This window comes from Amphiprion ocellaris, chromosome 3 (assembly GCF_022539595.1).
Source record: "Amphiprion ocellaris isolate individual 3 ecotype Okinawa chromosome 3, ASM2253959v1, whole genome shotgun sequence".
Classification (NCBI taxonomy): Eukaryota; Metazoa; Chordata; class Actinopteri; family Pomacentridae; genus Amphiprion; species Amphiprion ocellaris.
In genome coordinates this window covers 35,650,121-35,676,827 of record NC_072768.1, presented here as the reverse complement: position 1 = coordinate 35,676,827, position 26,707 = coordinate 35,650,121, and the positions used below count along the sequence as shown (strand labels likewise).

The 26,707-nt window shown below is 36.5% G+C and overlaps 1 protein-coding gene across 1 annotated transcript; it reads left to right on the top strand.

Annotated features, from left to right (window-relative positions):
- Positions 1–1,344: 1,344 nt before the first annotated feature.
- On the top strand, positions 1,345–22,263 carry LOC111586659 (probable E3 ubiquitin-protein ligase HERC3). The gene is made up of 23 exons (XM_023296430.3): positions 1,345–1,770; positions 1,866–1,983; positions 2,577–2,653; positions 3,771–3,950; positions 4,416–4,507; positions 6,072–6,202; positions 6,911–7,035; positions 9,007–9,083; positions 9,210–9,322; positions 9,407–9,466; positions 11,321–11,426; positions 11,495–11,690; positions 13,577–13,731; positions 13,886–13,993; positions 14,142–14,231; positions 16,456–16,611; positions 16,691–16,831; positions 16,917–17,086; positions 17,444–17,507; positions 17,597–17,667; positions 19,327–19,510; positions 19,776–19,878; positions 19,949–22,263. The coding sequence occupies exons 1-23, from the start codon at positions 1,566–1,568 to the stop codon at positions 20,164–20,166; spliced, it is 2,940 nt and encodes a 979-aa protein (XP_023152198.2). The 5' UTR covers positions 1,345–1,565; the 3' UTR covers positions 20,167–22,263.
- Positions 22,264–26,707: the final 4,444 nt, after the last annotated feature.

Sequence of the window (26,707 nt, the reverse complement as noted above, 5' to 3'; positions counted from 1 at the left end):
ATATAGATAGAAGATGAAAAAAATTCTGTACAACAATAAAAATACATGATGGACTACTGTAACATTCAAAAACTGTAAAACTGGAGAAAATGAAGCAAATAGTCATAAAATAATAATATTTAAGCTGATTTAAATACAGTATACAAAAACCTGCATGAATGGATTTTTGCTCTACAGATAAAAACAGGAGGGTCACTGCCTCAATTCACCGAATGCCTCATGTCACTCTTAAATTTGACTGATTTGTTTTTAAATGTGTTGAGTATTGATTAAAGTGACCGTGTGTGAAATCTGGTTTCAGATTTAACTTTAGTTTTTGAGTTAAAACATCTTAAGGATGGTGGAGTCATGTCCATTTTTGCAGAGCATGGAGGTGGCAGTATTATGCCGTGCAGCAATGTTTAAAGAGCCATAACTTCAGAAATAATGTAGCTACAGTCCTGAAATTTTGCAGACTTATTGATATGTACATCTGGTCTTCAATAGCCAAGTAGGTTTCACATACAAGAAATCTAACTTGGGATTTTAGTGCTTAACAGTAACATGTTGATTAAAAAAGTGTTCGGTCATTCCACCTCAAATCACCAAATGCCCCACCCCTGACAATCTTCAATCTGACATTTTTTTTTTTAAGTGGTGAGTATTGATTGACCATGTGTATAATCTGGGCTCAAATTTAACTTTAGTTTTTGAGTTAAAACATCTTAAAGAAGGTGGAGTCATGTCCATTTTTCCTGAGCACGGTGGTGGCAGTATCATGCCATGCAGCAATGTTTGAAGTCCCATAACTTGAGATATAATGTAGCTACAGTCCAGAAATTTAGCAGGTTCATTTATATATACATCCCGTCTTCAATGGTTCAACCCTGCTTTGATAGAATAATACAAACCAGTTACATGATGGTGCGACTTTGGCCAAAAAATCTCAATGTTTCTGTCTACTCTGATATTCCACCAACCATGAAACTTTCATTTTCCACCCTAAGAGGCTGATTATTTTCCCCTGTGATTGGCACCAATAGGAGCTTTAACATGAGAGTATGGTGCCAGTCAGAAAATAAATATTAAAGATGCATTAATGACCAATATTTGAACATACATTGAGCAGGTATAATAGGAGAAACCACTCCAATACAGTTCTATAATATTGTTCCTGGCCTAAAAGAAAAATCATGGTTTTGTAACTCATAGTGCTTCAAATGACTTTAGGAAAATGCTGAATGTTTACCTAATAGTTAATTCATTATTTACTAAATAACACAGGTATGCACAGAAAAAAAAGTGACAAATATGAGATGGTCAAAGGTGTGGATTTTTTTTTTTGTTTTTTTTTTTTTAAATTGGAGGTGGAGTGACTCAGATGTTTGTAAAGAAATGAAGGGAAATGCTGCCAGTTTCTCTTTCATTTTCCCTTCACCACAAAGGAAACGTTTATCTGACTCACTGGCCGTGCCGGTAAGTTTTGTTTTCTCAGAGCTGTGTGTGAGTTTGCATAATAAACCAATCAAGTTTCGTTTCTGCCTCATAAAAAGCAGCCCTTCCCTCTGCAGAGTCACTTCACCAACATGTTTTTGTGGGGAGAGGACCGACATCAGGGCTTCCGCTGGAAGAACGCCTCAAACATCCCAGCTGGAGACAGAGTTCGGTTTTTAAAGCTCAGCTTTCAGGTGTCTGATCTGTCAGCCGGCCAGAGTGTCGTCGCCTTCATTAAAACTACCGGAGAGGCTTCGGTGATCCGCACAGATGCAGCAGGCAGAGTGGGGAAACAGAGTGAGTATCAGGTTCCTGGTAAAAGCTCCAGGGCTTTTTCTGTTTTCTTTATTGTTTAGTTGCTCATACCTGCTGCTGTGTTTGTGGCTTTGCAGAGTTTGTTGGCGGGGAGATGGAGGCTGTGGGTTGTGGAGACGATGCTGTGATCACACTGCTGTCTCAGAGCGGGGAAGTTTTCTGTGTGGACACCATGAAAACTCCTTTTATTCTGAGGTATTATTATTCAGTGTTTAACCCTCAGATGCACCAGTGATTGGACCCTACACTTTATGTGTTTTGTTTAGTTATTTTAGTTGAGAATAATCATTTATGTTATTGTTTGTATTATATTTTTGTCCACACAAGAGTGATTTCATGTTTGAAATATGTTTACTTTTCACTTTATAACAGATTTTGAACATTTTGATAATTGAAAAAGAAGAATATTACACAGACCAGCAATAGAAGAACATCAACATCCATTTTGTTGGCATTTTTCCGCTCTTTTCCTGTTCTCCAACCCTCCAAGTTTGTGTACTGCATCACCTCTTGTGTGATATTATCAGTGATAAAGAGCTTGGGGCAGTAATACAAACATTACAATTTCTTTTAAAGTATAAAAGATAACAAAACAATGTAAATTAAATGATATCAAAAACATCTTTTTTGAGGAAAAGCTGGAAAGTGAAATGATAAAAAACTTTCCATTACAAAGATATTGCAAGTAAACGACCTCATCAGGTTGTTTATGACCCATTTATGCATTTAAGGGTGAAATATTCAACCCATAAAACTCTGCTAATCTCTACTGGTTTGTGCTGTTTCAGACCTCTAGGAGCTTTGAGTAACATCCCAGTAACTCAGGTGGCCTGTGGGAACCAGCACACAGTCGTCCTGACAAAAGGTACAGCCATTTATTATTATTAATATACAATCTAATGCATTAATCTACAGTCTAGAACAGGGATGTCAAACATGTGGCCCACGGGCCAAAACCGGCCCACCAGAGGGTCCAATCTGGCCCACGAGATGAATTTGTAAAGAGTAAAAATTACAGAGAAGACATTAACTGCAGATTGTAAATTTGTAAAACTGTAGATTTAAAATAATTTCGACACCATGACAAGTTGCTTTGATCATAAAGTAAAATACTAGGTTGCTCATTGTTCTTTTGTCGTTTTGCGTCTCATTTTTGTAATATTTTGTCTTGTTTTTGTTGTTTGTTGTCTGACTTTTGATGCTCATCTCATGTTTTTGTCGTTTCATTACTCATTTTTGTCATTTTCTCTTTCCTTTTTTTCTCACGTGTTGTTTGTTTTTTTGTCGTTTTGTTTCTCGCTTTGTCATTTTATATCTCGTTTTTGTCGTTTGTCCATTGTTTTGTTGCTTTGTAATTTTTTGGTCTATTTTTTTGTCTCTCTTGTTTTGTTTCGTGTCGTTTGACTAATTTTTTGTCATTTTGTGTCTCATTTTTCTTGTTTTTTTGTCTTGTTTTGTCTGACTTTTGACGTTCTTCTCATGTTTATGTCGTTTTGTTTCTTATATTTGTTGTTTTGTGTTTGCTTTTTGTCTCACTTGTGTTGTTTGTTTGTTTTTTGTTGTTTTATTTCTAGCTGTTGTCATATTTTGTCTCGTTTGTGTAATTTCTTGTCTCGTTTTTCTCATTTGTCCTTTGTTTTGTCGCTTTGGAACTTAATTGTCTAAGTTTTTCTGTCTTTTTTTGTTTTATTTTGTGCTATTTGACTCATTTTGTTTTGTGTCTTGTTTTTGTCGTTTTGTGTCTCATTTTTGTCATTTTGTGTCTCATTTTTGTTTTGTTTCGTGTAGTTTGTATCCCACGATTGCCTTTTCTAAACATTTCTGTTAATGCTGTGTTGGTAAGAAAAGTGATGAAGTTGACCAGGTGGGAAAACACAGTGGCAAAATCAGACTCAAAGTCCAACAGTGACTCCAGGTGACAGTAAAAGTTAATGTATAATCCATGCAGGTAGGACTGTTAAACCGGCGTTGTTCCTCTACAGGTGGTCAGGTGTACACATGGACCCGGGACAGCTCACCTCGAACCGTCCGGACCCTGGCAGCGATGCCTCTGGTCCAGGTGGCTGCAGGGGGGGACCAGAGCTTCGTCCTCTCGGTGTCCGGAGGTGTGTTCAGCTGGGGCAGGAATGACTGTGGACAGCTGGGTCTGGGAGACAAAACAGGTTCAGTGAAAACGTTTTAAATATCTACCAGTTAACATTGTTATTATTACTATTATTATATAGTGTGTTTTCCTCTCTGGGTCATTGCATATGAACCCAAAAAAATTTGGAAAAGGTCCCACCTGATCTCCTCAGAATCAGCTGATATTTTATGCACATTAACTTTAGTACACTTAATGAATCAATGTGAAATTTCACCTTCATATTAGGATTATTTTCAGAGCTACAGACCCCTGAGGTGCACTTAAATGAAAGACAAATTTGACATCTGTCAAAATAATCTTCTAATATAGTCATATTTTAACAATGTAGCTAATTATTTTTAGCTATTTTGGTTATAAATAATCATGCGAGTGTCAAAATTTGTTAAGGAATTATGACTGGGATCAAAAATCAATTAAAAATGACACCTTTCCTTTATTACATGTAAACTTTAAACTTCAATTTTGAGTTTTTCTGTTGCAGACAGAAACACACCGACTCCTGTTCGCTTCCTGAACATGAAGAAAACTGTTCACATCTCCTGCGGACAGAAGCACACTGCCGTTCTGACAAAGGTTAGTGGCAAAAATGAACTCTAAATACCTCAAACTTTACCACTTTGCCTCAAACCTTTTCAAAATTTGAAAAAAAATCACTCACAATTTGTCCAAAATGCTATGAAACTTTTCCACAATAAAAAACTTTTTCAAAGTAACTTAAAAATTGGTCAAAATTACTTAAGAATTTACTGGAAATTATTCAAAAAAATGACCCCAAAAACACTCAAAACCTGATCAAAATTATATTATATATACAAAAGAGATGCCAGTTGCTTTCCAAAATGACTAAAGTTTGCAAAAATGACTCATAATCTGTCCAAAATGCTTCAAAGATTTTCTGAAATGACTCGTTCAACTCAAATATTTCACAAAATTACTTAGAATTTGCCTGAAATTATTCAAAAAGTGGCCCAAACACACTCAGAATGTGTTTGAAATGAAATGAATTCATCTCAGTTTATCAGAGATGTGACCTGTATGAGTTAAAAATGAACCAAAATTACTTTTTGCTTTAAATTTTATTACGAACTTTAAACATCGACATTATCACAGTTTCATAGGAAAATTGAAGCAGTTTATTGTCAGTGAGACAAAGAGTCGTGGTCATGGTACCCTGCATGTGTTTTCTGTTTGAGTTTTACTGAAATTACTTATAAATTGAACAAAATGACCCCAAAAAATGTCCAGAATGGGTCAAAAAACTTCAAACATATGCTAAATGCTTTAAAACCTTTCCAAAATGACAAAAACTTGACAAAAATGACTCACAATCCATTCAAAATGCTTAATAATTTCACAACATTACTTGAAATTTGACTGAAATTAATCATAAATAGCCCAAAAACACTCAAAACTTGGTCAAAATTCTATTAAAGTCATCTCAATTTATTAGAAACAGGTCCTGAATGAATTTTGCTTTAAATTTTATGATGAACTTTAAAATCAACATTGTCACATTTTTAATTGTCTAAAATGACCAAAAAATTGTCCAAAATGGGCCAAAAATGCCACAAAATACCTTAAACAGATGCTAAATGCTTTAAAAAAAATCTTTCCAAAATGACAAGAGGCTGCAAAAAATGATTTACAATCCATCCAAAATGTTTCAAAACTTTTCTAAAATGACTCAAAAATTTTACAAAATGATGCTGCCACTATGTTTGTCATAAAAATAATACAAATAAAGTTTTTAAAAAATGATGCTGCCACCACCGTGCTTCACATCAATGACTCAGAAATGGTTCTAAAAGTGACTGAATGTATTTTGAAGTTGAAGTCTTCACATCAATAATCTTAAAAACAGAAAAATGGAAAAGATATCAGCTGACTTTTGCACATTTTTTTCCTCACTAATCCAGTTTCCATAGTTAAACTTCCTCACAGAGACAGGTTGTGTAGCAGGAACAACAAAAACAAAGTGGAAAAGAAGAATTAAAACACTGAGAGAAGACATTTATTAGACCAAACATTCCCTGACTCAGACACGTCTTTAGGAACAACTGATTATCTGTTTGTTCGCCAAACTCCTGCCCTTAATTCCCTGTTGGATTCTACAGATTAGTAAATGTCTGGTTTTCAGGACGGCGCCGTGTTTACGTTTGGATCCGGTCGGTTCGGGCAACTCGGACACAACTCTGTTGGAGACGAGCTTCGTCCTCGGCTGGTTGCAGAACTCTGGGGGGTGAAGGTCTGCAGAATCGCATGTGGGAGGTACAGTAGCCTACATTTACAAACAAAACATCTGGAGTTTCTACTGCAGATACGACTGTATAATAGAAATATGCTTTTAAACAGTTGGTTAAAGTAGTGATGAAGTCCCATAATCATTTTAAATTGAGTATTTAGGGATTTTGATCAAATCAAACAGTTTTTAGTTGTCATGGGAAACATTTCTTTACCTTAAAACCGCTCTTGTACTTCATCTAATTCAATTAATCAACTCAGTGCATTTTTGTTTTATGTTTGTTTTATTTTATTTATTTTTATTTTATTTTATTGGGGTTACTGCATCCTTGCTGCTTGCTTTTGCCAATATTGTTAACATGACATTCATGCTAGTGTTAAATTGAACTGATCTGAAATAAATAAAATTTAATTTAATTTAATATAATTTATTATAACTGTATTGGAATGGATTGAACCAAACTGAACCAAATTGAATTTAATTGAATTTAATTGAACAGAATTTAATTGAATTTAATTGAACTAAACTGACTCAGGTTGCTGCATGATTCTGTTGACCAAGTCCAGTTCCAACAACAACTGAGGAGACGTTTAAATCTTTTGAATAAGTATCTCTGAAAAAGATTTGAACCCTCAGGTTGACTGGAGCCTTTCTGAGTGGACTGTGATGCTCTTCTTGTACCCGTCTTTGTTGACATTAAAGTTCTGTTTGTGCTCTATTGTTTCCTCAACCAGGCATCACACTTTAGTGCTGACAGACTCCAGGAAGGTGTTTTCCTTTGGTTGTGGTGAACAAGGGCAGCTGGGACATGGAGAGGAGAGTCATCCGTCTGTGCCGTTACCAGTCCAGCTGCCACAAGGTAAAAACAGCTGTAAAATAACTGAGCATGCACACAGGTTTATTTACAGAGGGGTGTTAATGATGCATCAGTATTTACCATCTTTGAAGTGACTCACCTAACACTTCAAGAAACTCTGTGAAAAGTTTATTGAAAAGCCAAAGGCAGGGAATGGATACAAGAAAATTTCCAGGTCACTGGATATCCCTTGGAGTCCAGTTAAATCCATCATTATGAAATGGAAGGAATATAAACTGAGTGACCAAACAACACAGAGACTAGTGAGGGAGGCCACCAAGACACCTATGACTCCCTCTGAAGGAGTTACAAGCTTCAGTGGAGTCATAGAAATGGGAGAGACTAAAGTGGGAGTGACAAAGACGAAGCCACTGTTGAATAAAATTTATATTAAATCTGGACTAGAGTTCACTAGAAGTTATGTGGCAGACTCTGAAGTCAACTAGAAGAAGATTTTTTGGCCATTAGGAGACCAAAATATAAATTTTGGCCATCAGATTAGACTCTACATTTGGTAGACACCAAACACTGCACATCATCACAAACACACCATCTCCACTGTGAAGCATGGTGGTGGCAGCATCATGATGTGAAACATGGTGGTGGCAGTATCATGATGTGAAACATGGTTGTGGCAGCATCATGATGTGAAGCATGGTGGTGGCAGCATCATGATATGTAGCATGGTGGTGGCAGCATCATGATGTGAAGCATGGTGGTGGCAGCATCATGATGTGAAGCATGGTGGTGGTAGCATCATGATGTGAAGCACGGTGGTAGCAGCATCATGATGTGTAGCATGGTGGTGGCAGCATCATGATGTGAAGCATGGTGGTGGCAGCATCATGACATGAAGCATGGTGGTGGCAGCATCATGATGTGAAGCATGGTGGTGGCAGCATCATGATGTGAAGCACGGTGGTAGCAGCATCATGATGTGTAGCATGGTGGTGGCAGCATCATGATGTGAAGCATGGTGGTGGTAGCATCATGATGTGAAGCACAGTGGTGGCAGCATCATGATGTGAAGCATGGTGGTGGCAGCATCATGATGTGAAGCACGGTGGTGGCAGCATCATGATGTGAAGCATGGTGGTGGCAGCATCATGATGTGAAGCACGGTGGTGGCAGCATCAAGCTGTGAAGCATGGTGGTGGCAGCATCATGATGTGAAGCACAGTGGTGGCAGCATCAAGCTGTGAAGCATGGTGGTGGCAGCATCATGATGTGAAGCACGGTGGTGGCAGCATCATGATGTGAAACATGATGGTGGTGGCAGCATCATGATGTGAAGCACAGTGGTGGCAGCATCATGATGTGAAACATGGTTGTGGCAGCATCATGATGTGAAGCATGGTGGTGGCAGCATCATGATATGTAGCATGGTGGTGGCAGCATCATGATGTGAAACATGGTGGTGGCAGCATCACGATGTGAAGCATGGTGGTGGCAGCATCATGATGTGAAGCATGGTGGTGGCAGCATCATGATATGTAGCATGGTGGTGGCAGCATCATGATGTGAAACATGGTGGTGGCAGCATCATGATGTGAAGCATGGTGGTGGCAGCATCATGATATGTAGCATGGTGGTGGCAGCATCATGATGTGAAACATGGTGGTTGCAGCATCACGATGTGAAGCATGGTGGTGGCAGCATCATGATGTGAAGCATGGTGGTGGCAGCATCATGATGTGAAGCATGGTGGTGGCAGCATCACGATGTGAAGCATGGTGGTGGCAGCATCACGATGTGAAGCATGGTGGTGGCAGCATCATGATGTGAAGCATGGTGGTGGCAGCATCATGATGTGAAGCATGGTGGTGGCAGCATCATGATGATTAATAATCTGTATTTAAAGCCACTTTAGAAGCGTACCACTGGAATAAACAAATAGATTCTACTGTTACTCAGTAAAACCGCATCATACAATACAGCTGACTTATTTAAACTTTCATTCTGTTATTCTTCTAGACACCACTAACGGTTTCATAATTCAGAACATCTACGCTGGAGCAAACTGTTCATTTGCAACCTGCTCGACTCATCAGGTACCAGCACAAATACATGCAGTACGAATCACAACTGTAGGGAGCTGCAATGATACTTTTACTGCAGTTATTTTTTCACAAGAAGTCACTTTTTTTGAACCAAACTCTTTCTTGCTTCTTTCACAGGACAAAGGTTCAAGCTGCACTGAGAACAATGTGACACAGTTCGACTCGATTGAGAATATGACCGATAAATGGGCATCTCAATGCGATTCAAAGTCCTGGGCAAAGATAAAACAGTCAGTATGATACAGTTATTCTCTGGTGTTTCATTAATTTGGCTGTGAGCAATCAGTGGTGTTGAATAAATGAAACCTTCACAGGGACATTCACAGGATGGTTTCCTCTGCAGCGTGGATGAATCGAAGCTTCCTTAACCGAAGGTAAACAGAGTCACTGTGCTAAATTATTATATTTAAATCGAAACTTTTACTCTTCTAAACATTTTTTTCACTGTAATTTTTAAAATTGAATTAAATGTTATTTTAAAGATTTTACCTGTTTTGTTAAATTACACATAATAACCAGCAAAATCAAAGAAAAAATGTTTTAGTTCACATGTTAACCCCGGCCACATCAAAAATCTGTATTTTTACAATCAGCAGTTCATATCTGACAATCTTTGACAGTAAAAATATTTTTACTGCAGTATGAGAAAAATTATAATTATTCTACTGATTTGAAAGAAAAATGTATATAACGGACTCAAAACAGAAATTATTTTTAATTGTTACTTTGCAGATTTTTTCCTAATTTGTGAAATCACAGGAAAAAATAAATTACATATTGACATTAAAATAATTTTTAAAAATGTCTGCATGAAAAATTTTTATTTTTCTGTTGTTTTTTTTTAAATGACAGCTTTTAGTGGATTTAAATCCGCAAAACTCATCATTATTTTATTGGCATTTGCTGTGATTTTCACTTTTTTTTTTTAACAGTTTTGTTACAATATTCTGCTGTTTTTAACATACACTGCCTGTCCAAAAAAAAAGTTACACACTCTATTTCATTGGAGCCTTTAGCTTTGAGTCTGGCATCGTTTCGATAAGCTTCTGCAATGTCACAGGATTTATTTCTGTCCAGAGTTACATTCATTTTTCACCAAGATCTTATACTGATGATGGGAGAGTCGGACAAAGTCTTCTCCAGAACATCCCCAAGATTCTCAGTGGGGCTGAGGTCTGGACTCTGTGGAGGTCAATCCATGTGTGAAAATGACGTCTCATGTTCCCTGATCCACTCATTCACAATGTGAGCCTCATGAATCCTGGTATCGTCATCATGGAACATGTCCATGACATCAGGGAAGAAAAACTTCCCCAGTTCGGGTAGCCAGCTGACCTCATTCTTTGGGAACATAATGTTGTTGAACCTGACCAACCCCAGATCATAACCCTAAACCCCCACAGGCTGGTAGACACTAGACATGATGAGGAAATCACTTCATCCACCTCTCTTCTTACCCTGATGCCCCCATCACTCTGGAACAGGGTAAATCTGGACTCATCAGACCACATGACCTTCTTCCATTGCTCCAGAGTCCAATCTTTATGCTACCTAGCAAACTGAAGCCTTTTTTTTCTGATCATCCTCACTGATCAGTGGTTTTCTTAGAGCTCCAGCTGTTTAGTTCCAGTCCTTTGAGTTCCCTTCACATCGTGTGTGTGGAAATGTTCTTACTTTCACTATTAAACATAGCCATGAGTTCTACTGTTGATTTCCTACGATCATCTAAGAGTTTGTTCCTCAAAGATGATGGTTCTCCACTATCCTTCAGGTTTTAGTTCTGTGTTGGACGGTTCTTAACCGGATTTTAGTAGTTTCAGTTGCAGGCCAATAATTTGATCCTTCTGAGACAGATTAACATCCTTTCTACAACCACAGGATATGTCTTCTCACATGGTTGTTTCAGAATTGAGACGCTGCTCACTGCATCAGCTAGGGTTAAACAAGTTGTTGCAGCTGAAACATATTCATCACTGCAGTAATTATCCAGTGGAAAAGTTCAATCTTTATGCCGTCAGGGAAGAAAAACTCCACTGATGGAAAGACGTGGTCATTCAGTATATTGAGGTAGTCAGCTGACCTCATTCTTTGGGAATATAACAAATAGGATAAGGCTCCTATTTGTTTAGTTAAATCCAAGTGGCGACTTTTCTTGGCCAGGCAGTGTATTTCTTTGGCAAATTTTCATTGTTTTTACATTATACTCATTTGTTATTTTGTCTTCTTAGCAAAGATAAACATTTCCAGACGTCACCGAACTCCTGCGGTTTGGACTTGTCACTCACACAGCGTGTTTTTGAGAAACTGGTGAAAACAGATGCTGTTTCTTCCGAGGTACGAAGCTGAAATGTGGCCGTGTTTGCTTGTTATGAGGCCAGTTGCTGAGTTTCACGTCTGAACAGGTGGAAGCTGCTGTTCTGAAGCTGCTTCAGTCTCTGGACGAGGAACCGGTGGGACTGGAGGGACTCAGGATCTTCCTGATTCTCACTGAGCTTCTATATGCCATCCAGAAACAAAAGGAACAACAGAACATGAAGCTGGCTGAGGCGATGGCTGCTGCTGTACAACGACTCTCTGCTGAAAGCCTCCAGATTATTGGTACTGACTGGGATTATTTTTATGGTTCATTACTATTCCTTGGATTTAATGTTATTATAGATTCTTCTGACATGATTTTAGGCATCTAATTCGTACCTAGCTTTGAGAAAACCCAAACAAATTAGACAGCAAAACATGCAGCTTGATCTGGAATAGTGCGCTATAACTTGTGGTCATGGTTTTCCATACGTTTCTTACAAAATTGCAAAAAATTACATGAAGAATCCCCATTGAAATGAATGTAGAGTTGGCAGGACAACTGACAAAACCAACCATCTCTGGGAACCTTGTAGCTCTGGAATATTTGACACTAGAAACTCCATTCAAAGTTTACATGGGTCACAAGGTTTTAAATGTTATTTATTTAAATCCATGTTTAGATATGTTTTATGGTTTTTATGCAGATATTTCTGTAAGCATCGATGAAATGAAAGTATCAAAAATTCCTCAGGCTTGTTATAGACTCTTCAGACATGATTTTTGGCACCTAACTCGCCCCGCAGCTTTATTTATATATCAAAATGTGTGTCTCGATTTGGAATAGTTCGCTATGACTTTTGGTTTCAATTCATTGTACGGTTTTAACAAAATTCGCAAAAAAACTGCCTTAAAAAATCCCCTTTGAAATGAATGGGAATTTGACAAAACCAGACGTCTTTGGAACCCTGTAGCTCTGGAATATTTTGCAGTAGAAACTTAATGTGAAGTTGAAACGGGTCACAAGGCTTTGAATGTTATTCCCCTAAATCTGTGTTTTGATACCTTTTATGGTTTTTATTCAGTTGCAGTATAAGTTTGAAAAAATTTTTGAAAATCCAGAATTATCTTCAGCTAGAGGTGATGACATCGCAAGTTTAAATTTTGACCAGAAAAATTTCACGAAGACAGTGCAGTTAATGTTGTCTTCTTCTTACAGTTTCTCCTAACATGAACAATTTATACACAAAAATTTTAATATTTTCGTCCTCTTTCACCCAGTGTGAGTCTCATTGCTGTAGGATTTATAGTTTTTTCATAAATCACCTCAGTGAGCTCAGTGTATCGACCAAAACTCTCATTGACTCCCATTATATCTGAGCTCTAAAATCTGAAATGTTGTCTCTTTAACCTGCCACCAAATCTGTACAAAACACAGTACAGACACGAAAATACATCAACTTGTTAACAACAAGATTTTACTAAACACAGTGAAAGTTTTTTTTCGATATGACTTGTAGTTTTTGAGCTGTCACCGTTTGTTTGAGAGTCTAATCCCCTGTCTGCTCACTGCAAGCAACCGGTGACTCACAGTTGATTGGCTGATTGATGCACTTTCAAAGTAAAAGCTCAAAGGTGTTTAAAGGAACTGATCAGAGTTCACGATACATTCAAAATAAAATGTACATATAAATTCTGATGACATTTTCTAGTATATTTTTACAGTCAGTAATTTAAATAATTTATAAAAAAGTAAAAACTGAAAAATGTTGATCCGACTTTGTTTCTTCAAAAACTACTGATCTTTAAACGTCTGGTTTTGTCCCAGCAACAGTACAAAAATCCAAATATTCAGTTCAGTCTGATAGAAAACAGAAAGTTTCCACAGTGGATAAACTGGAACCAGTTTGGTGTTTTCATGGCTCCAACCATGATGGAGTTTTTTTAATTTAAAAATTCCAATTATTTAGTTATTCTGAGCTAAACAACAGGAATTTCAATGACAGCTTAGTTTTTTTTCATATTTCAACTCACCCGTTATCAGTGATTATTTGATCTACTTATCCAATATTGTAGATTCATTATTAATGACGTGATGAGAAATAACAGTGAAAATTTCAGGCTTTTATCTTTAAAAGTTCCTGAGATGTTTGTTCAAACTCTACACTGATTAGTGTTGTCGTCCTCAGGAGACTGGTGGTCCTCACTGCAGCCCTCCACCATGATCAGACATGTCCAAGCGTGGAAAAATGTCCTCTCAAGGCTCCTGTCCGTCGTCCCTGTTCCTTCTGCTGTTTGGCCATCAGTCCAAAACGTGCTGCGAATCCTCCAGAACATGCACAACGTTAGTATCATGAATCTAAAGCAGTAATTCTGCTCACTTTAGCTGCAAAATTATACTTTTTGTTGTTTTTTTAACTTAATATCCAATTAAAATCAAGCTCAGCTAATTTCCGACCGATCTTTCTCTTAATAAACTACATTTGCTTATTCTGAAGGCCAACAAAGACAAGAAGAAAATCCCTGAAGCGACTTTTGGTGCAGAGATTAACCAGCAATTTCTTGTCGAGGATCTGCGGCTTTGGCGTGCAACGATAGTAAACAAGGTGAAAAAAAGTCTTGACAAAAAAGTTGTTTATGTGAACACAGCGGTACAGTCATTCCCTCATGTTCCCTTCTGTTGTTGTGGTCATCATGTAAAAACACCAACTTTTGGTACATTTTGGTAAAACTAAACTGCTTCCTGTTTTTCAGGGTGAGCCTCTTCTCCTCTCCAGTTTCCCGTTTGTGATGGATCTGAAATCAAAGCGAATGGTTTTTGACACCAACGCATCATGGACCATGGTAACTTCAACCTGAACTTTGCTAACTAAACAGTTCAAGCAGGTCTCAAACTTATCAGTTAATCATCTTTTAAGTTCCTCATTGCTTCATTTAATGTAAGAACATGTTCTGTGACAGGAACAACATATTAACCCATAATTACTTCAACAATCAGATGGATGAAAAAACAGTGTGTAATGTGAGAGGGATCACTTGTAATGATAAACCGAGAAAATACAGTCACATAAATCTGAAATTGCCTTCAAAATCCAGAATGTTTAAGATAAAATAAGAAAATGGGAGCAGAGCTGGTCGTAAAATCGGTTAGAATAAATAGGCAACTATTTGCAAAGTTTGCTGCAAGGACTTTTTAAGTCGATAGTGTTGTTGTTGTTTATACAAGTGCTGCCTCCAAGTGGTTAGTGGAAGTCATGCAGCTTTGAATAATAATACTTAAAACGTGTAAAGTCAGTTTGTAAAACCAAATAAAATAGTATAAAATACCAAAAGAGGAAAACAGGATGGGAACTGGTAGAATCGATTTCTACAATACATATACATATAAAATACTAGGATGACTAAGAGCCAGCAGTTATCATAAACTAATCAGTAGCTTTTAACATCTCTGAGCTTTTACTTTGAAAGTGTCTCAATCAGCCAATCAGCTGTGAGTCACTGGTTGCTTGCATTGAGCAGAGAGGGCAGACTAAGGATTAGACACTCAAATAATCAGTCACAGCTCGATAACTATAAGTCGCATTGAAAAAATTCTTTGAGCGTGTGAAGCACAATCTTGTTGTTAACAAGTTGATGTATTTTCATGTCTGTACCATGTTTTGTACAGATTTGGTGGCAGGTTAAAGAGACTCATCATTTTAGATTTTAGAGCTCAGACATAATGGGAGTCAATGAGAGTTTTGGTCGACACTCTGAGCTCTGAGGTGATTTATGAAAAAACTATAAATCCTACAGCAATGAGACTCACACTGGGTGAAAGAGGACAACAATACCTACATTTCTATGTATAAATTGTTCACGTAGAGGAAAAATTGTGAGAAGGAGATTAGGCTAACTGCACTTTTTTCGTGAAATTTTTCTGGTCAAAATTTAGACTTGCGATGTCACCATCCCTAGCTGAAGAAAAATTCTGGACTTTCAAAAATGTTTCAAACTTAAACTGCGACTGAATAAAAACAATAAAACATATCAAAACACAGATTTACAGGAATAACATTTAAAGCCTTCTGACCAATTTAAACTTCACATTAAGTTTCTACTGCAAAATATTCCAGAGCTACAGGGTTCCAAAGACGTCTGGTTTTGTCAACTTCCCATTCATTTCAGTGGGGATTTTTAATGTAGTTTTTTTTGCAAATTTAGTTAAAATCGTACAATGAATCGAAATCAAAAGTCGTAGTGAACTATTCCAAATTGAGACACACATTTTGATATATAATTGGTGAAAGCTGTGGGGCGAGATAGACGGCAAAAATCATGTCTAAAGAGTCTATAATAAGAATAAGCCTGAGGAATAACAATAAGTGTTTTGATGCCTATTCATTGATGCTTACATAAATATCAGTGGAGGAACATTTTAATGAAAACTGTTTAAAAGCTGTTTAAAATCTCCCACCAGCCTTAATCAGGGAGCAATTTATCTTTAAAATCAGTTCTGTACTCAACAGGTTTAATGCTTTCCATTTCCTTGATGCCAGTTTAAAGGTTTGCAACAGAAGCCTGCACACACCCTAAAAAAAATAATGTCTGGGCTGAAATAAATGAATAAACTAGTCTTGACTCGAAATCTTGAACTCAAGGTGAAGAAATAGTAAGTTATTAAGCTGATTTCATTAAGTTACTTGAATTTAAATCTAAATCTTTCAAACAAACACAGAAACTTGAGTTTAAAGCACACACAATTTTAGGTTGATGCATTAACTAACATGATTAAATCAACCCAACCCATTCGGATGGAGTTTGCAAATGAAACTATTTATCTAACCTTATCTGCAAGTGGTAGGATTTCAGTTTAGTTCTGCTGAAGCCTCCTACAGATTTAATGTCTAATGTTTACAATTCTACAGCTTCATTTAGCAGATGTGGAGAGAAAACAACCTGGGTAGGAGCCATAAAACAAGTTCAAGTTTGAATGTCAAAGTGGAGTCAGAGATGACACCAAGACTCCTGGCAGGGGCTTGAAGGTTGGCTTTAATTTTGAATTTTGTCATTTTTAACTGTATTCTAGAGTGAACACCAGGCACCACGTTACATGGCGCCTTATGGATTTGTTCCCGTTCTGAATCCATATTTTGAACTGAACCTGAAGCGAGCGTCTCTTCTGGAGGGAACCTTCATGCAGCTGGGCGCCGCTCAGCACAGCAGCTTCAAGAAGCCACTTGTGGTGAATATTTGACTCTGATCCGATGTTTGAAGTTGAATTTTGAAGCTGCTCTCGTCTAAACAGCTGCTCATGTCTACAGGTATACTTCGATGGAGACACGAAGGTCACTGACGTCTACAAGAGAGACTTTTTCCACCATCTGTTTCCTGACTTGATGTCGGCTGAGTTGGGGATGTTCATGTTTAACGACAACGGAACGCTGGCTTGGTTCTCCTCCAACGTAACGAACTTCATTCTGGATTTCCTGCAATAGTGGAACAACGTGCATCTCCAGAGGTTCAGAGTCTTGAATCTTATCATTACAGGTGACAGAGGAGAGCAGGAAAAGGATCTACCTGTTTGGGGTTCTGTGTGGACTGGCGCTGTACAACCAGAGCATGGTTTACTTACCGTTCCCACTGGTTCTGTTCAAGAAGCTGCTGGGTGTGGAGCCGACGCTGCAGGACATGATGGAGTTCAGCACAGATTATGGACGGTGAGAATGGGTTTCAGTTTACTGGTGCAGATTTTACAGGAACCTTTTAAAAACACCCTTTAGCTGTAATTTCTTGTGCCGTTATTTTACAGGATTTTACAGTTTTTCTTGTCTTTTTACATGACAGATAAAAACTAAGAAAATCACAGAAAATAATATTAATTTGCATGCCAATTCTATAAAAACAAACTAAACTGTGAATAATATCCACATACATTTTTATATTAGTAGTTTTATTTGAAAGAGTATTTTTATGGTATGATATAATTTTTTTCTTTTACGGTGCATTTACTACTATACAGTAATGAAGCTTGCAATTCTTTTATTCTAATTATATTTTTTGTTTGTTTTACTAAGGGTTCTGCAGTCCTATCTGACCTATGAAGACGATGTCCTAGAAAACCTGGAACAGCCTTTTTCAGTCGGTGTTCTGTCTCATTAATTTTTTTTACATTTTTCTTAAAGCATGTGCAGTGAAACCACTAATCTCATCTGCTTTATAACTAACAGTTCCCCTGGGATGGGAAAGAGGTCGACCTGGACCCTCAAAACCCTGCAAAGACAGTGACGGGTCAAAATAAGTAAGGGCATCAAAAATATTTGAAGTGCCTATAAAAAATGTATTCCCTCCTCTTGGAAACTTTCCCCTTGAATTGCTCTTCAACATTGAATCATGATCTACGTAATTCGCAAAAAAAAGGGTTTTTATGTTAAAGGGAAAACCAATTTAGTTATTTCGTAGATTTATTATAGGTTTTCTGGAAATATGACAAAATCTGCTTCATCAAAAATATACATACAGCAACTTGAATTGTCAATTTTGGTGATATTGAAAGTTGTTAATCAAATTTTCTTAGTGCCATGGCCTCTTAACTTCTCATGAGAGATTAGAATTGACTACAGCTGCTGACTCCTCTTAGCCAATTTAAATATTTGATATTTGATTCACTCATGAGACTCAGACACAAACAATACAGTAGGAAAGTCTGAGGAGCTCAGCACAGATCTGAAAAAGCAAATTAGTGACTTTACCAAGTCAATAAAGTCACTTGGAGCCATTTCAAAGCAGCTTCAGATCCATAAATCATCTATTTGTCAGTATAAAGTTCATGGTCCAGTTGTGTTCCAGCCACCATCAGGAAGAAAAGACAAACTATCACCTGCTGCTAAGAGACAGCTGATCAGGATGGTCAAGAGTGGTCCAAGAAACACCAAAAAGCAGATCTGCAATGTTTTACATCAACATGTAAAACTGAGAGGCTCCATGAAGAAGGAAGTTCTTCCTCTAGAAGCAGAACCTTAAAGATCCACTGAAGTTTGCTGCTGATCACATGGACAAAGAAAAGGCCTTCTGGAGGAAAGTTCTGTGGTCAGATGAAACAAAAAGTGACCAGAAATATGTTTGGAAGAAAGAAGGTGAAGCCTTTAACCCCAAGAACACCAAACCTACCATCAAGCATGGTGGTGGCAGCATTATGCTCTTTGGAACTGGAGCTTTACAAGTAAATAGAACAATGAAGAAGGAGGATTATCTTCACATTCTACAGAAAAAAACCTAAAATCATCAGTCAGAAGGTTGATCTTGGACACAGTTGAGTTTTCCAATAAGACAACAAACCCAAACACACATCAAAACTGGTAAAGAAATGGTTAAATCAGTCGAATGAAGGTTTTAGACTGGTCCCCCCAAAGTCCTGACTTAAACTCATCAAGAACCTGTAGACTGATGAAGAAACAAGTCAACAAATGTCACTTCACCTGTCAGTGGTCATAATGTTGTGGCTGATTCTGATCAAGCCCCACTTAACAACTAAGAGTACCCAAAGGATCCACTGACAACATCCTGGTCAAGTCCCTATAGGACGCCCTGTAAGGTCCTCTTGTCCAGGCCCAATGGTTCAGAGCATTTCTGACCACATAACGGGGACAAACAATATTGGGCAGGTTGTCATAATGTTATGCCTGATCGGTGTCTCTATATTTGACACAGCAGAATTAATCATATTTCCAGAAAACCTTTAATAAGTCTATAAAAGAACCAAATTGTATGATTGTGTTTTGTGACAAACGCACGTGTTTCATTGATTCCTTCGTGTAAAATTGCGAGGTATAGGAGTCACTGGAAACTGAAGACTGCAAAAACGAAGCATTAAAAGTGTATTCTCCTTCAGGGGAGTCATAGGTGTCTTGGTGGCCTCTTTGAAACACTTGCTGATTTCAGACTGTTATCTGCTGGACAGGAAGGAGTACGTGGACGCCTGTGTGAATCACGCCTTCAACACGTCGGTGGAGAGTTCGTTTCAGGAGTTCCAGCGAGGCTTCTTCCAGGTGTGTGAGCGACGTCTGGTGCAGCTGTTTCAACCGGAGGAGCTTCAGGGAGTTCTGGCTGGTCGAGACCAGTACGACTGGGCCAAGTTCAAACGGGTACAGTCCACATGTCCTAGTGTTTCTGCCAGAGGACACCTACATCTATGTGATGTCAGTCACTGTCTTGAATTTCCCTCAGGATTAATCCTCGGGATTAATAAAGTATCTATCTATCTATCTATCTATCTATCTATCTATCTATCTATCTATCTATCTATCTATCTATCTATCTATCTATCTATCTATCTATCTATCTCTATCTCTCTCTATCTCTCTCTATCTCTATATCTCTGTCTATATCTCTATATCTCTCTATAACCAGAACACTGTTTATGAACCGGAGTTCCATCTTCACCACCCGACCATACAGATGTTTTGGGAGGTTTTTGATGAACTCACTGAAGACCAGAAGAAGGATTTCCTTTGTAAGTGTCGTCCCAAATTCTGAGAGCATGTCATTGGTGAAACCTATAACCACTTTTCCCTCCTCCTCAGGGTTCCTGACTGGGTTCAGGAGGTTTCCTGTTCGCGGCTCGGACCAGAAAAACATGTTGGTCCGAGTGAAGCTAATCCAGGAAGGCTCCGACGACGAGCATCGCCCCGAATCCCTGACGTGTCACTCTATTCTGGAACTGCCTTTATACTCATCCAAGGAGGTGATGCGGGACCGGCTGACCACCGCCCTGATCCCAGACAGAGGATTCTCAGGTTGATGTGGTTCCTGGGATACACTGTGAAAACAAAACAAAACAAAAAACTGTAAAAATGTCACAGAAAGAGCTGGAAATAATGTGTTTAAAAAAAAACAAAACAGTGAAATAGAGTAACATTCCAAAACAGTGAAAAAAAACAGCAAATGTCTGTTTTATCTGCTTGAATACAGTAAAATAAGTAATTTTCTGGTAATTTTACACCAAAAGAATTGATTAATATATATGTAAAAACTAAAAAATACTGGATTTACAATTTTGTTTTCTAGTCGGTATGTAAATTCATGTTTTTTTTGTTTCAAGATATTATCTGTAATTTAACAACAAAAAATCTGTAAAATACTACTTAAAATATATTTTCTTTAATATATATAATTTTTCTTTTACACATTGGCCAATATCACTAAAAATATCAATAAACAATTACGTTTTTGGCTGATTTAAATATAGTAATGTGGTGTACTTTTACGGTAAATTTACACTTTACAATTTGTAAAAATGCAGATTTTTGATGTGGACATTATTTACAGTTTTCACCTGTTTGTTTGTTTTAAAAGTCAGTATCTAAATAGTAATATCTAAATAATTCTAGATATTATCTGTAATTTAACAGCAAAAAAATGGGAAAAAAAATCAGCAAAATGACCAAATGTGATTTACCATTTTGAGGCTTTAAAATAGATATTTTTTCTTTCACATATCAAGAAACACCTGTAAAATAATTCCATTTCTGGCTGATTTAAATATAGTAAAATGTATATAACATAGTGTAAATTTATACATTGCAAAAGCACAAATTACAATTTTTAAAAATACAGATTTTCAATTCTGGCTTGTTTTTTTGCAGTTAACATGTAATATCATAATTTTTTTTTTCTTTGATTTGACTTAATTTTATCTGTAGTTTATCCAAGAAAATGGGGGGAAAGGAAAAATCAATAAAATACCACAAAAATTATTTATCATTTTGAGTCTTTAATGTAATTTTTCTTTCATGCATTGGTGAATATTGATAAAATATAAAGATGTCTGATTTAAATATAGTAAAAGTTCACAGTGATTTTACACATTACAAAAAAACAAATTGCAATTTTTAAAAATACTGATTTTTGATGTGGACATTATTTGCAATTTTGGCCTTTTAAAAAAAAAAAGTCAACATTTAAATTTATGTATTTATTCCATGATTTTGTGTGATATTATTTGGAATTTAACAAAACAAAATATCTGTAAAGTAACAGTGAATTTTAAAGTTAAAAACCTTTCATTTTTCACACTACACTGAAGGTATGGGACGATAAAGAAACGTAAACAAGTGTGTAGCAGCAGAACTCAGGGCTGTAGAGTTTATTCTAAGGGACTTTTGTTGATGTCAGAATATAATATGCTTCAAGTTAAATGAATATTTAATTTATTTATGTTTATGTGATGAGTTTTCTCAGGAGTAAAGTTGGATTTCAATGTGATAAATGATGTTCAGATCATGATGAAACAGGCAGAAATAATCTATTTTCCTGTTTATTAATGCCACTTTACTACATCTAATGAATCCAACACTACACTCCTGTATTAAGTGGAATCTTCATTATGATTATGAAGGTTTTTTTTTTTAAAATTCTGTCAACTATGTGGTCATTTGAGTTTCCAGTTTGTGGTTTTGCACTATATTATTATTAGATGTGGTTCTTCTAATCAGCCTGTATTTATGTAATTTATTGCCAGCATTACGTCTGACTTTTCAGGTCCTGTTTAAACATATTTATTTTTACATTTAGTAATGTATCATGCTGCATTATTTCTCATGTAATTTTGTTTTCTTATCAATATCCGGTGCAAGTTTTATCATTATTTTTTGCTTAATTCCAGAAGGGTGCCATAATTATACTGCTCAGGGTAAAAACATACATTTAACACGAGTAAAACTTGTTGTTTAAAAATGTTTAAACACTAAAACTGTATATCAGTCTTGTATTTGTCAAATCGTATTTTCATTGAGGTGCAATGAACTTTATATGTTTGATGCTGATGAATCACTGCTATTTAAAAAAAAAAGATGACATTTTTAGCTGTTTTAACTACAGTAAAAAAGAATGAAAGTAATGTAATATTATGGTAATTGTTATTTGTAAAACTACTGATTTTTGATGTTTGCATTATTTGAAATTTTGGCCTTTTTTTTGACAGCATTACCTCTGACTTGTAAATTACCATATTAGGGCCCGAATAGCAGTTTCTGGGCTCCGGATACTCAGCCCCGTTTAATGACGAATATCCGAATATTCGGTTCGGTTCACAACGTCCGACGCGGGGGAATGGGGGGGGGAGTATTTATTTTGAGATCAGAATATTCGGATCTCAAAATAAATATTCAGATACCACCATCACGACCGAATATTCGGATATTTGGATATTCGGGTCCAGCCCTAGTAATTTAACAAAACAGGTAAAATCTGTGAAACAAGGTAAGCACACTGGAAAAAATGTCCCTCTCAAAACAAGAGGGAAAAAAAACTTATTTCAAGGAACTTTTACCATGAAATAAGTGGAAAAAAAACCTGCCAATAGAACAAGTGAAAAATGGCTTGGTAAGATTTCTTGATGATATTTAGAATATTAAGATCTTAAAATTCGCTGGGAAAACTTATTTTAAGCCATATTTTACCAGGATTGTCAAGCTTTGGTGTCTTAAAACAAGTCAGACATGCTAAAAAATAGTAGTATTTCACTCAAAAATAGATTTTTGCTTTCATGTAACCTGCTAATTTGGGATGTATTGAACTTATTTTGAATTGTTTTATAGCGGCACTTCTCTAGATTTAAGACCATCTTGCACTTGAAGTAAGATTAATTGAAGCATTTGGGATATGTCTTCTCACAGTTAGCTAGAAATCCTAATATTTAGTCGTGTTTTGACAGCATTTGTTGTGTTTAAGGGTAAGCCAGCTATGCCCAAAAGAGTGTTTTTAACTTCAAAGTAGACATTTGCTTTTTAAACATTCATGTTGAGTACAAAATTTAAGATGCATTTTGCTTATTTTAGGTTGTATAACAGTAACATGACTCTAGATTTAAGACCACCTTTTCCTTGAAACAAGATTAAAAAGTGTGATTTTAGCATTTTAAGATATCCGTCCGCATACAGTTGGTTGAAAATACATTAGTTGCTAATATGACCCTGGTTCTTACTCCCTCATTTATAAATAACGCTACACCATGTAAACAAATCTAGTATTTAAATCAACAATTTATTTTCAAATTTGCATGCAACACATCAGCAAACTTTACAATATGAACTAATTGGTGATTTTCCAATAAAACGCATTTACTTGAATCGAGTGAAGTTTATTTCTTAAATCAAGATTGTGTAGCTTCTACAAATAACACCTCAGCTTGGACAATGTATGAAAAGTAAAATGAACCTTGTTTCTTGTAAAATACAACTGAAAGTAATTTCAAGATTGTTTGACTTAAGGTATTTAAGATGCATTGTCTTAAAACAAGTCCCTCCATCTTGCTGAAATGTCACTGAAGTGAATATCTTAAATCAAGTGGGATGAGACATTTTGACTAAAAATAAGACAAATAGATTTGGTAAGACTTTAAATTTTTGCTCCGCCAAGGCTGCTCAGTCGTCGTATCATTTCCAGTTGCTGAAATCTTTATCAAATCCATGGATCCAGACTTTAAGCTGCATCACCACCAAAATCTAATCACTTGGTCCTTGTGTCATTTCTGACCTTCCCTGAAAATTTCATGCAAATCTTTTAATCTGTTTTTGAGTAATGTTGCCAACAGACAGACGGACAGACAGACAAACCAACGCTGATCGTCACATAACTCTGCCAAGCCTCCGCCTGTTTCGAGGAGTAAAAACAGCTGAATAATTCTTAGCCGGTTTCCATTCTCAAATATGCATAAATTTCCTTTACCATAAAGGCAAATTTCTGTAAAATAATGATATTTTTAGTTGATTTCAGTACACTAAAACAGTGCGATTTTACAAAATTTTACACATTGCAAAAGAAGAAATTATAGTTTGTAAGAAATGCACATTTTTGCTGTGGACATTATGTATAATTTTGGCCTGTTTGGGGGCTGAAAAATAGTCGCTTTAACCATCGTGTTGTCCTGCGGGTCAAATTGACCTGTTTTAAAGTTTGAAAATGTGGGCAAGAAAATCTATTTTCACAGTGAAACTTCTGATGTCCACATTTTCAACATTTTTGGGAAATTTTTGAACTTTTTGTTGGTGGAAAAAAAAATGTTAAAAATGTTTCTTTAAGAACATTCACAAAAAAGTCTACCAAAATCCAGCGAAATTCGCTGGATTTTGGCTGATTTTTTATAATAATATTCTAATAATATTAGAAGTTTTACTGATATATATGTAATGACTTTAGATATTTGTGGGGGGGGGTTTTGAAGATTTTTACTCATTTTTTGAAATTATTTACAAGAATTTCCTTGCCAAATTTGGGGGATTTTATTAAATAAAACTTTTAAGGAATTATTGGAATTTTCTTCCTCAAGGTTTTGCAAATTTTCAGAAATTTTGAGAATATTTTTGCTGAATTTTTGGATTTTTTTCAGACAAGGAAACAATATTTCTTGGTGCCTGTAAATGAAAACAACAGGAGGGTTAAAGTCACTCAGTGTGATTCTCAGTCCAACCACTAGATGGCATCAATGCCAAACCCAATACCTTTAATATTACAAAACAAAAACACATTCCTTCTGTAGACAAATCAAGCTGTTAACTCTAATTGATCAGATAAGTCTGAACTGAAAGCTGAGGAAACCAAAAAAGACGACAAGAATTTTCTACAAGTTTTATAATCTGTGCAGTAATAATATTTCTCTGTGAGTATTTCTACTCTGGGCAACATTGTTATTTCCACATCCAGAGGAGTTTAGACCATCTGAACGAGGATTTCTGGTTTATTTTATTTTTCCTACTGATATTTCTTCAGTGTTTACCTCGTCCACTTGTCCCCACTGTGGCATTAATAAGTAAATAAATAAAAGAACGTGTCAGGAGACAAAATAGCAGCTTGGCATCACATGAAGAGGGAACAGTGATGAAATTCAACCATGTGATGGAGTCATATGTGGGTCTGGACAGTGTGTGTGTGTGTGTGTGTGTGTGTGTGTGTGTGTGTGTGTGTGTGTGTGTGTGTGTGTGTGTGTGTGTGTGTGTGTGTGTGTGTGTGTGTGTGTGTGTGTGTGTAGGTGTGTGTGTAGGTGTGTGACTGAAACACAAAACTCCATCCTTTGTCTGTTTTGTATGCCGATAAATGGGTAAATATGTGATATATGTGCAGGTAGAAAGAAAGAAAGAAAGAAAGAAAGAAAGAAAGAAGCGAACCACTAGATGGCCCCGTTATTCTGCAGGTTTGGGTGAAACAAAGGGATGAGATCATCTTGCAGAGTGATGCAGCTTCACAGTGAAATCTAAAACCAGCTGATTATAACAGAAACACACCAGATGCAGCCACATGTGACCAAACACATGGATACGAACACATGAACACATCATTTACTACCACGATAAATACCATTTCACACACTACAATTCCACATATAAACAGTCCTGGAGGAAGAAACAGGAACAAACCGAGGGTATAAATGTAAAATCTGAGACCCAGAATGAGTTGAAATAAATATAAATGAAGTGTTGAGCACAACCAAGATGATTACAATGAGATCCAAACTGAGCAAAAACAAGAAGAAAAATCAGCATTAAGAAAAGCAAAATGAGCCAAAAGTCAACCAAAAAAAAAGAGAACGCACAAATCAACTACCTGTAATAGAGAGTTTTTATAAAATCACCACAAACAGATGGAGAACTGACACGTAAACCGGTCAACTAAAGACACAAGGAGCAAAATGAACAAAAAAGAGATGCAAAAAGAGCAAAAAGAGACGTACAACTGACAAACATATCTGCAACATGAGCAGAGAGACAAAAGGAAATGTAGAATGAACAAGATCCGTAAAATTAGGAAAAGGAACAGAAACAAAAATAGACGTAACATTAACAAGGAAAGGAAAAGGAGCAAGAGCATATGTGAAATAATAATAAATGAGAAAATGAGAAAATAGAGGCACAAAAGGAACAAAATGAGATGAAAAAGGAAGAAAAAAGATGAAAAAATGAACCGAAAGAGACGTAAAACGAGTAGAAACAGACAGCTGACGTGTCTCCTCTGTGAGTCATCACATTCCATGTTCTATGTTCCATGTTCTATGTTCCATAAGAAATATTCTATGTTCCATGTTCTATGTTGCAGGTTATATGTTACATGTTACATATTCTGTGGTCCATATTCCATGTTTATTGTTCCGTGTTCCATTTTGTAAGTTTATTGTTCCACGTTCCATGTTAAATGTTGTATGCTCTGTGTTCCTGTTGTGTTCCATTTGACATGTTTTATGGTCCAGGTTTATTGTTCTATGTTCCATGTTCAATGTTTATTGTGCTATGTTCCATGCTGAATGGTCTATGTTCCATGCTTATTGTTCCATGTTCCATGTTCTATGTTCC

What these genes read in the sequence shown, in the direction of transcription:
- LOC111586659 (XM_023296430.3), top strand. Translation starts at nt 1,566, where the DNA reads ATGTTTTTGTGGGGAGAGGACCGACATCAGGGCTTCCGCTGGAAGAAC. An exon ending in CACAGTCGTCCTGACAAAAG is followed by an intron (nt 2,654 to 3,770) that starts GTACAGCCATTT and finishes GTTCCTCTACAG; the next exon opens with GTGGTCAGGTGTACACATGG. An exon ending in ACCAGTCCAGCTGCCACAAG is followed by an intron (nt 7,036 to 9,006) that starts GTAAAAACAGCT and finishes TTATTCTTCTAG; the next exon opens with ACACCACTAACGGTTTCATA.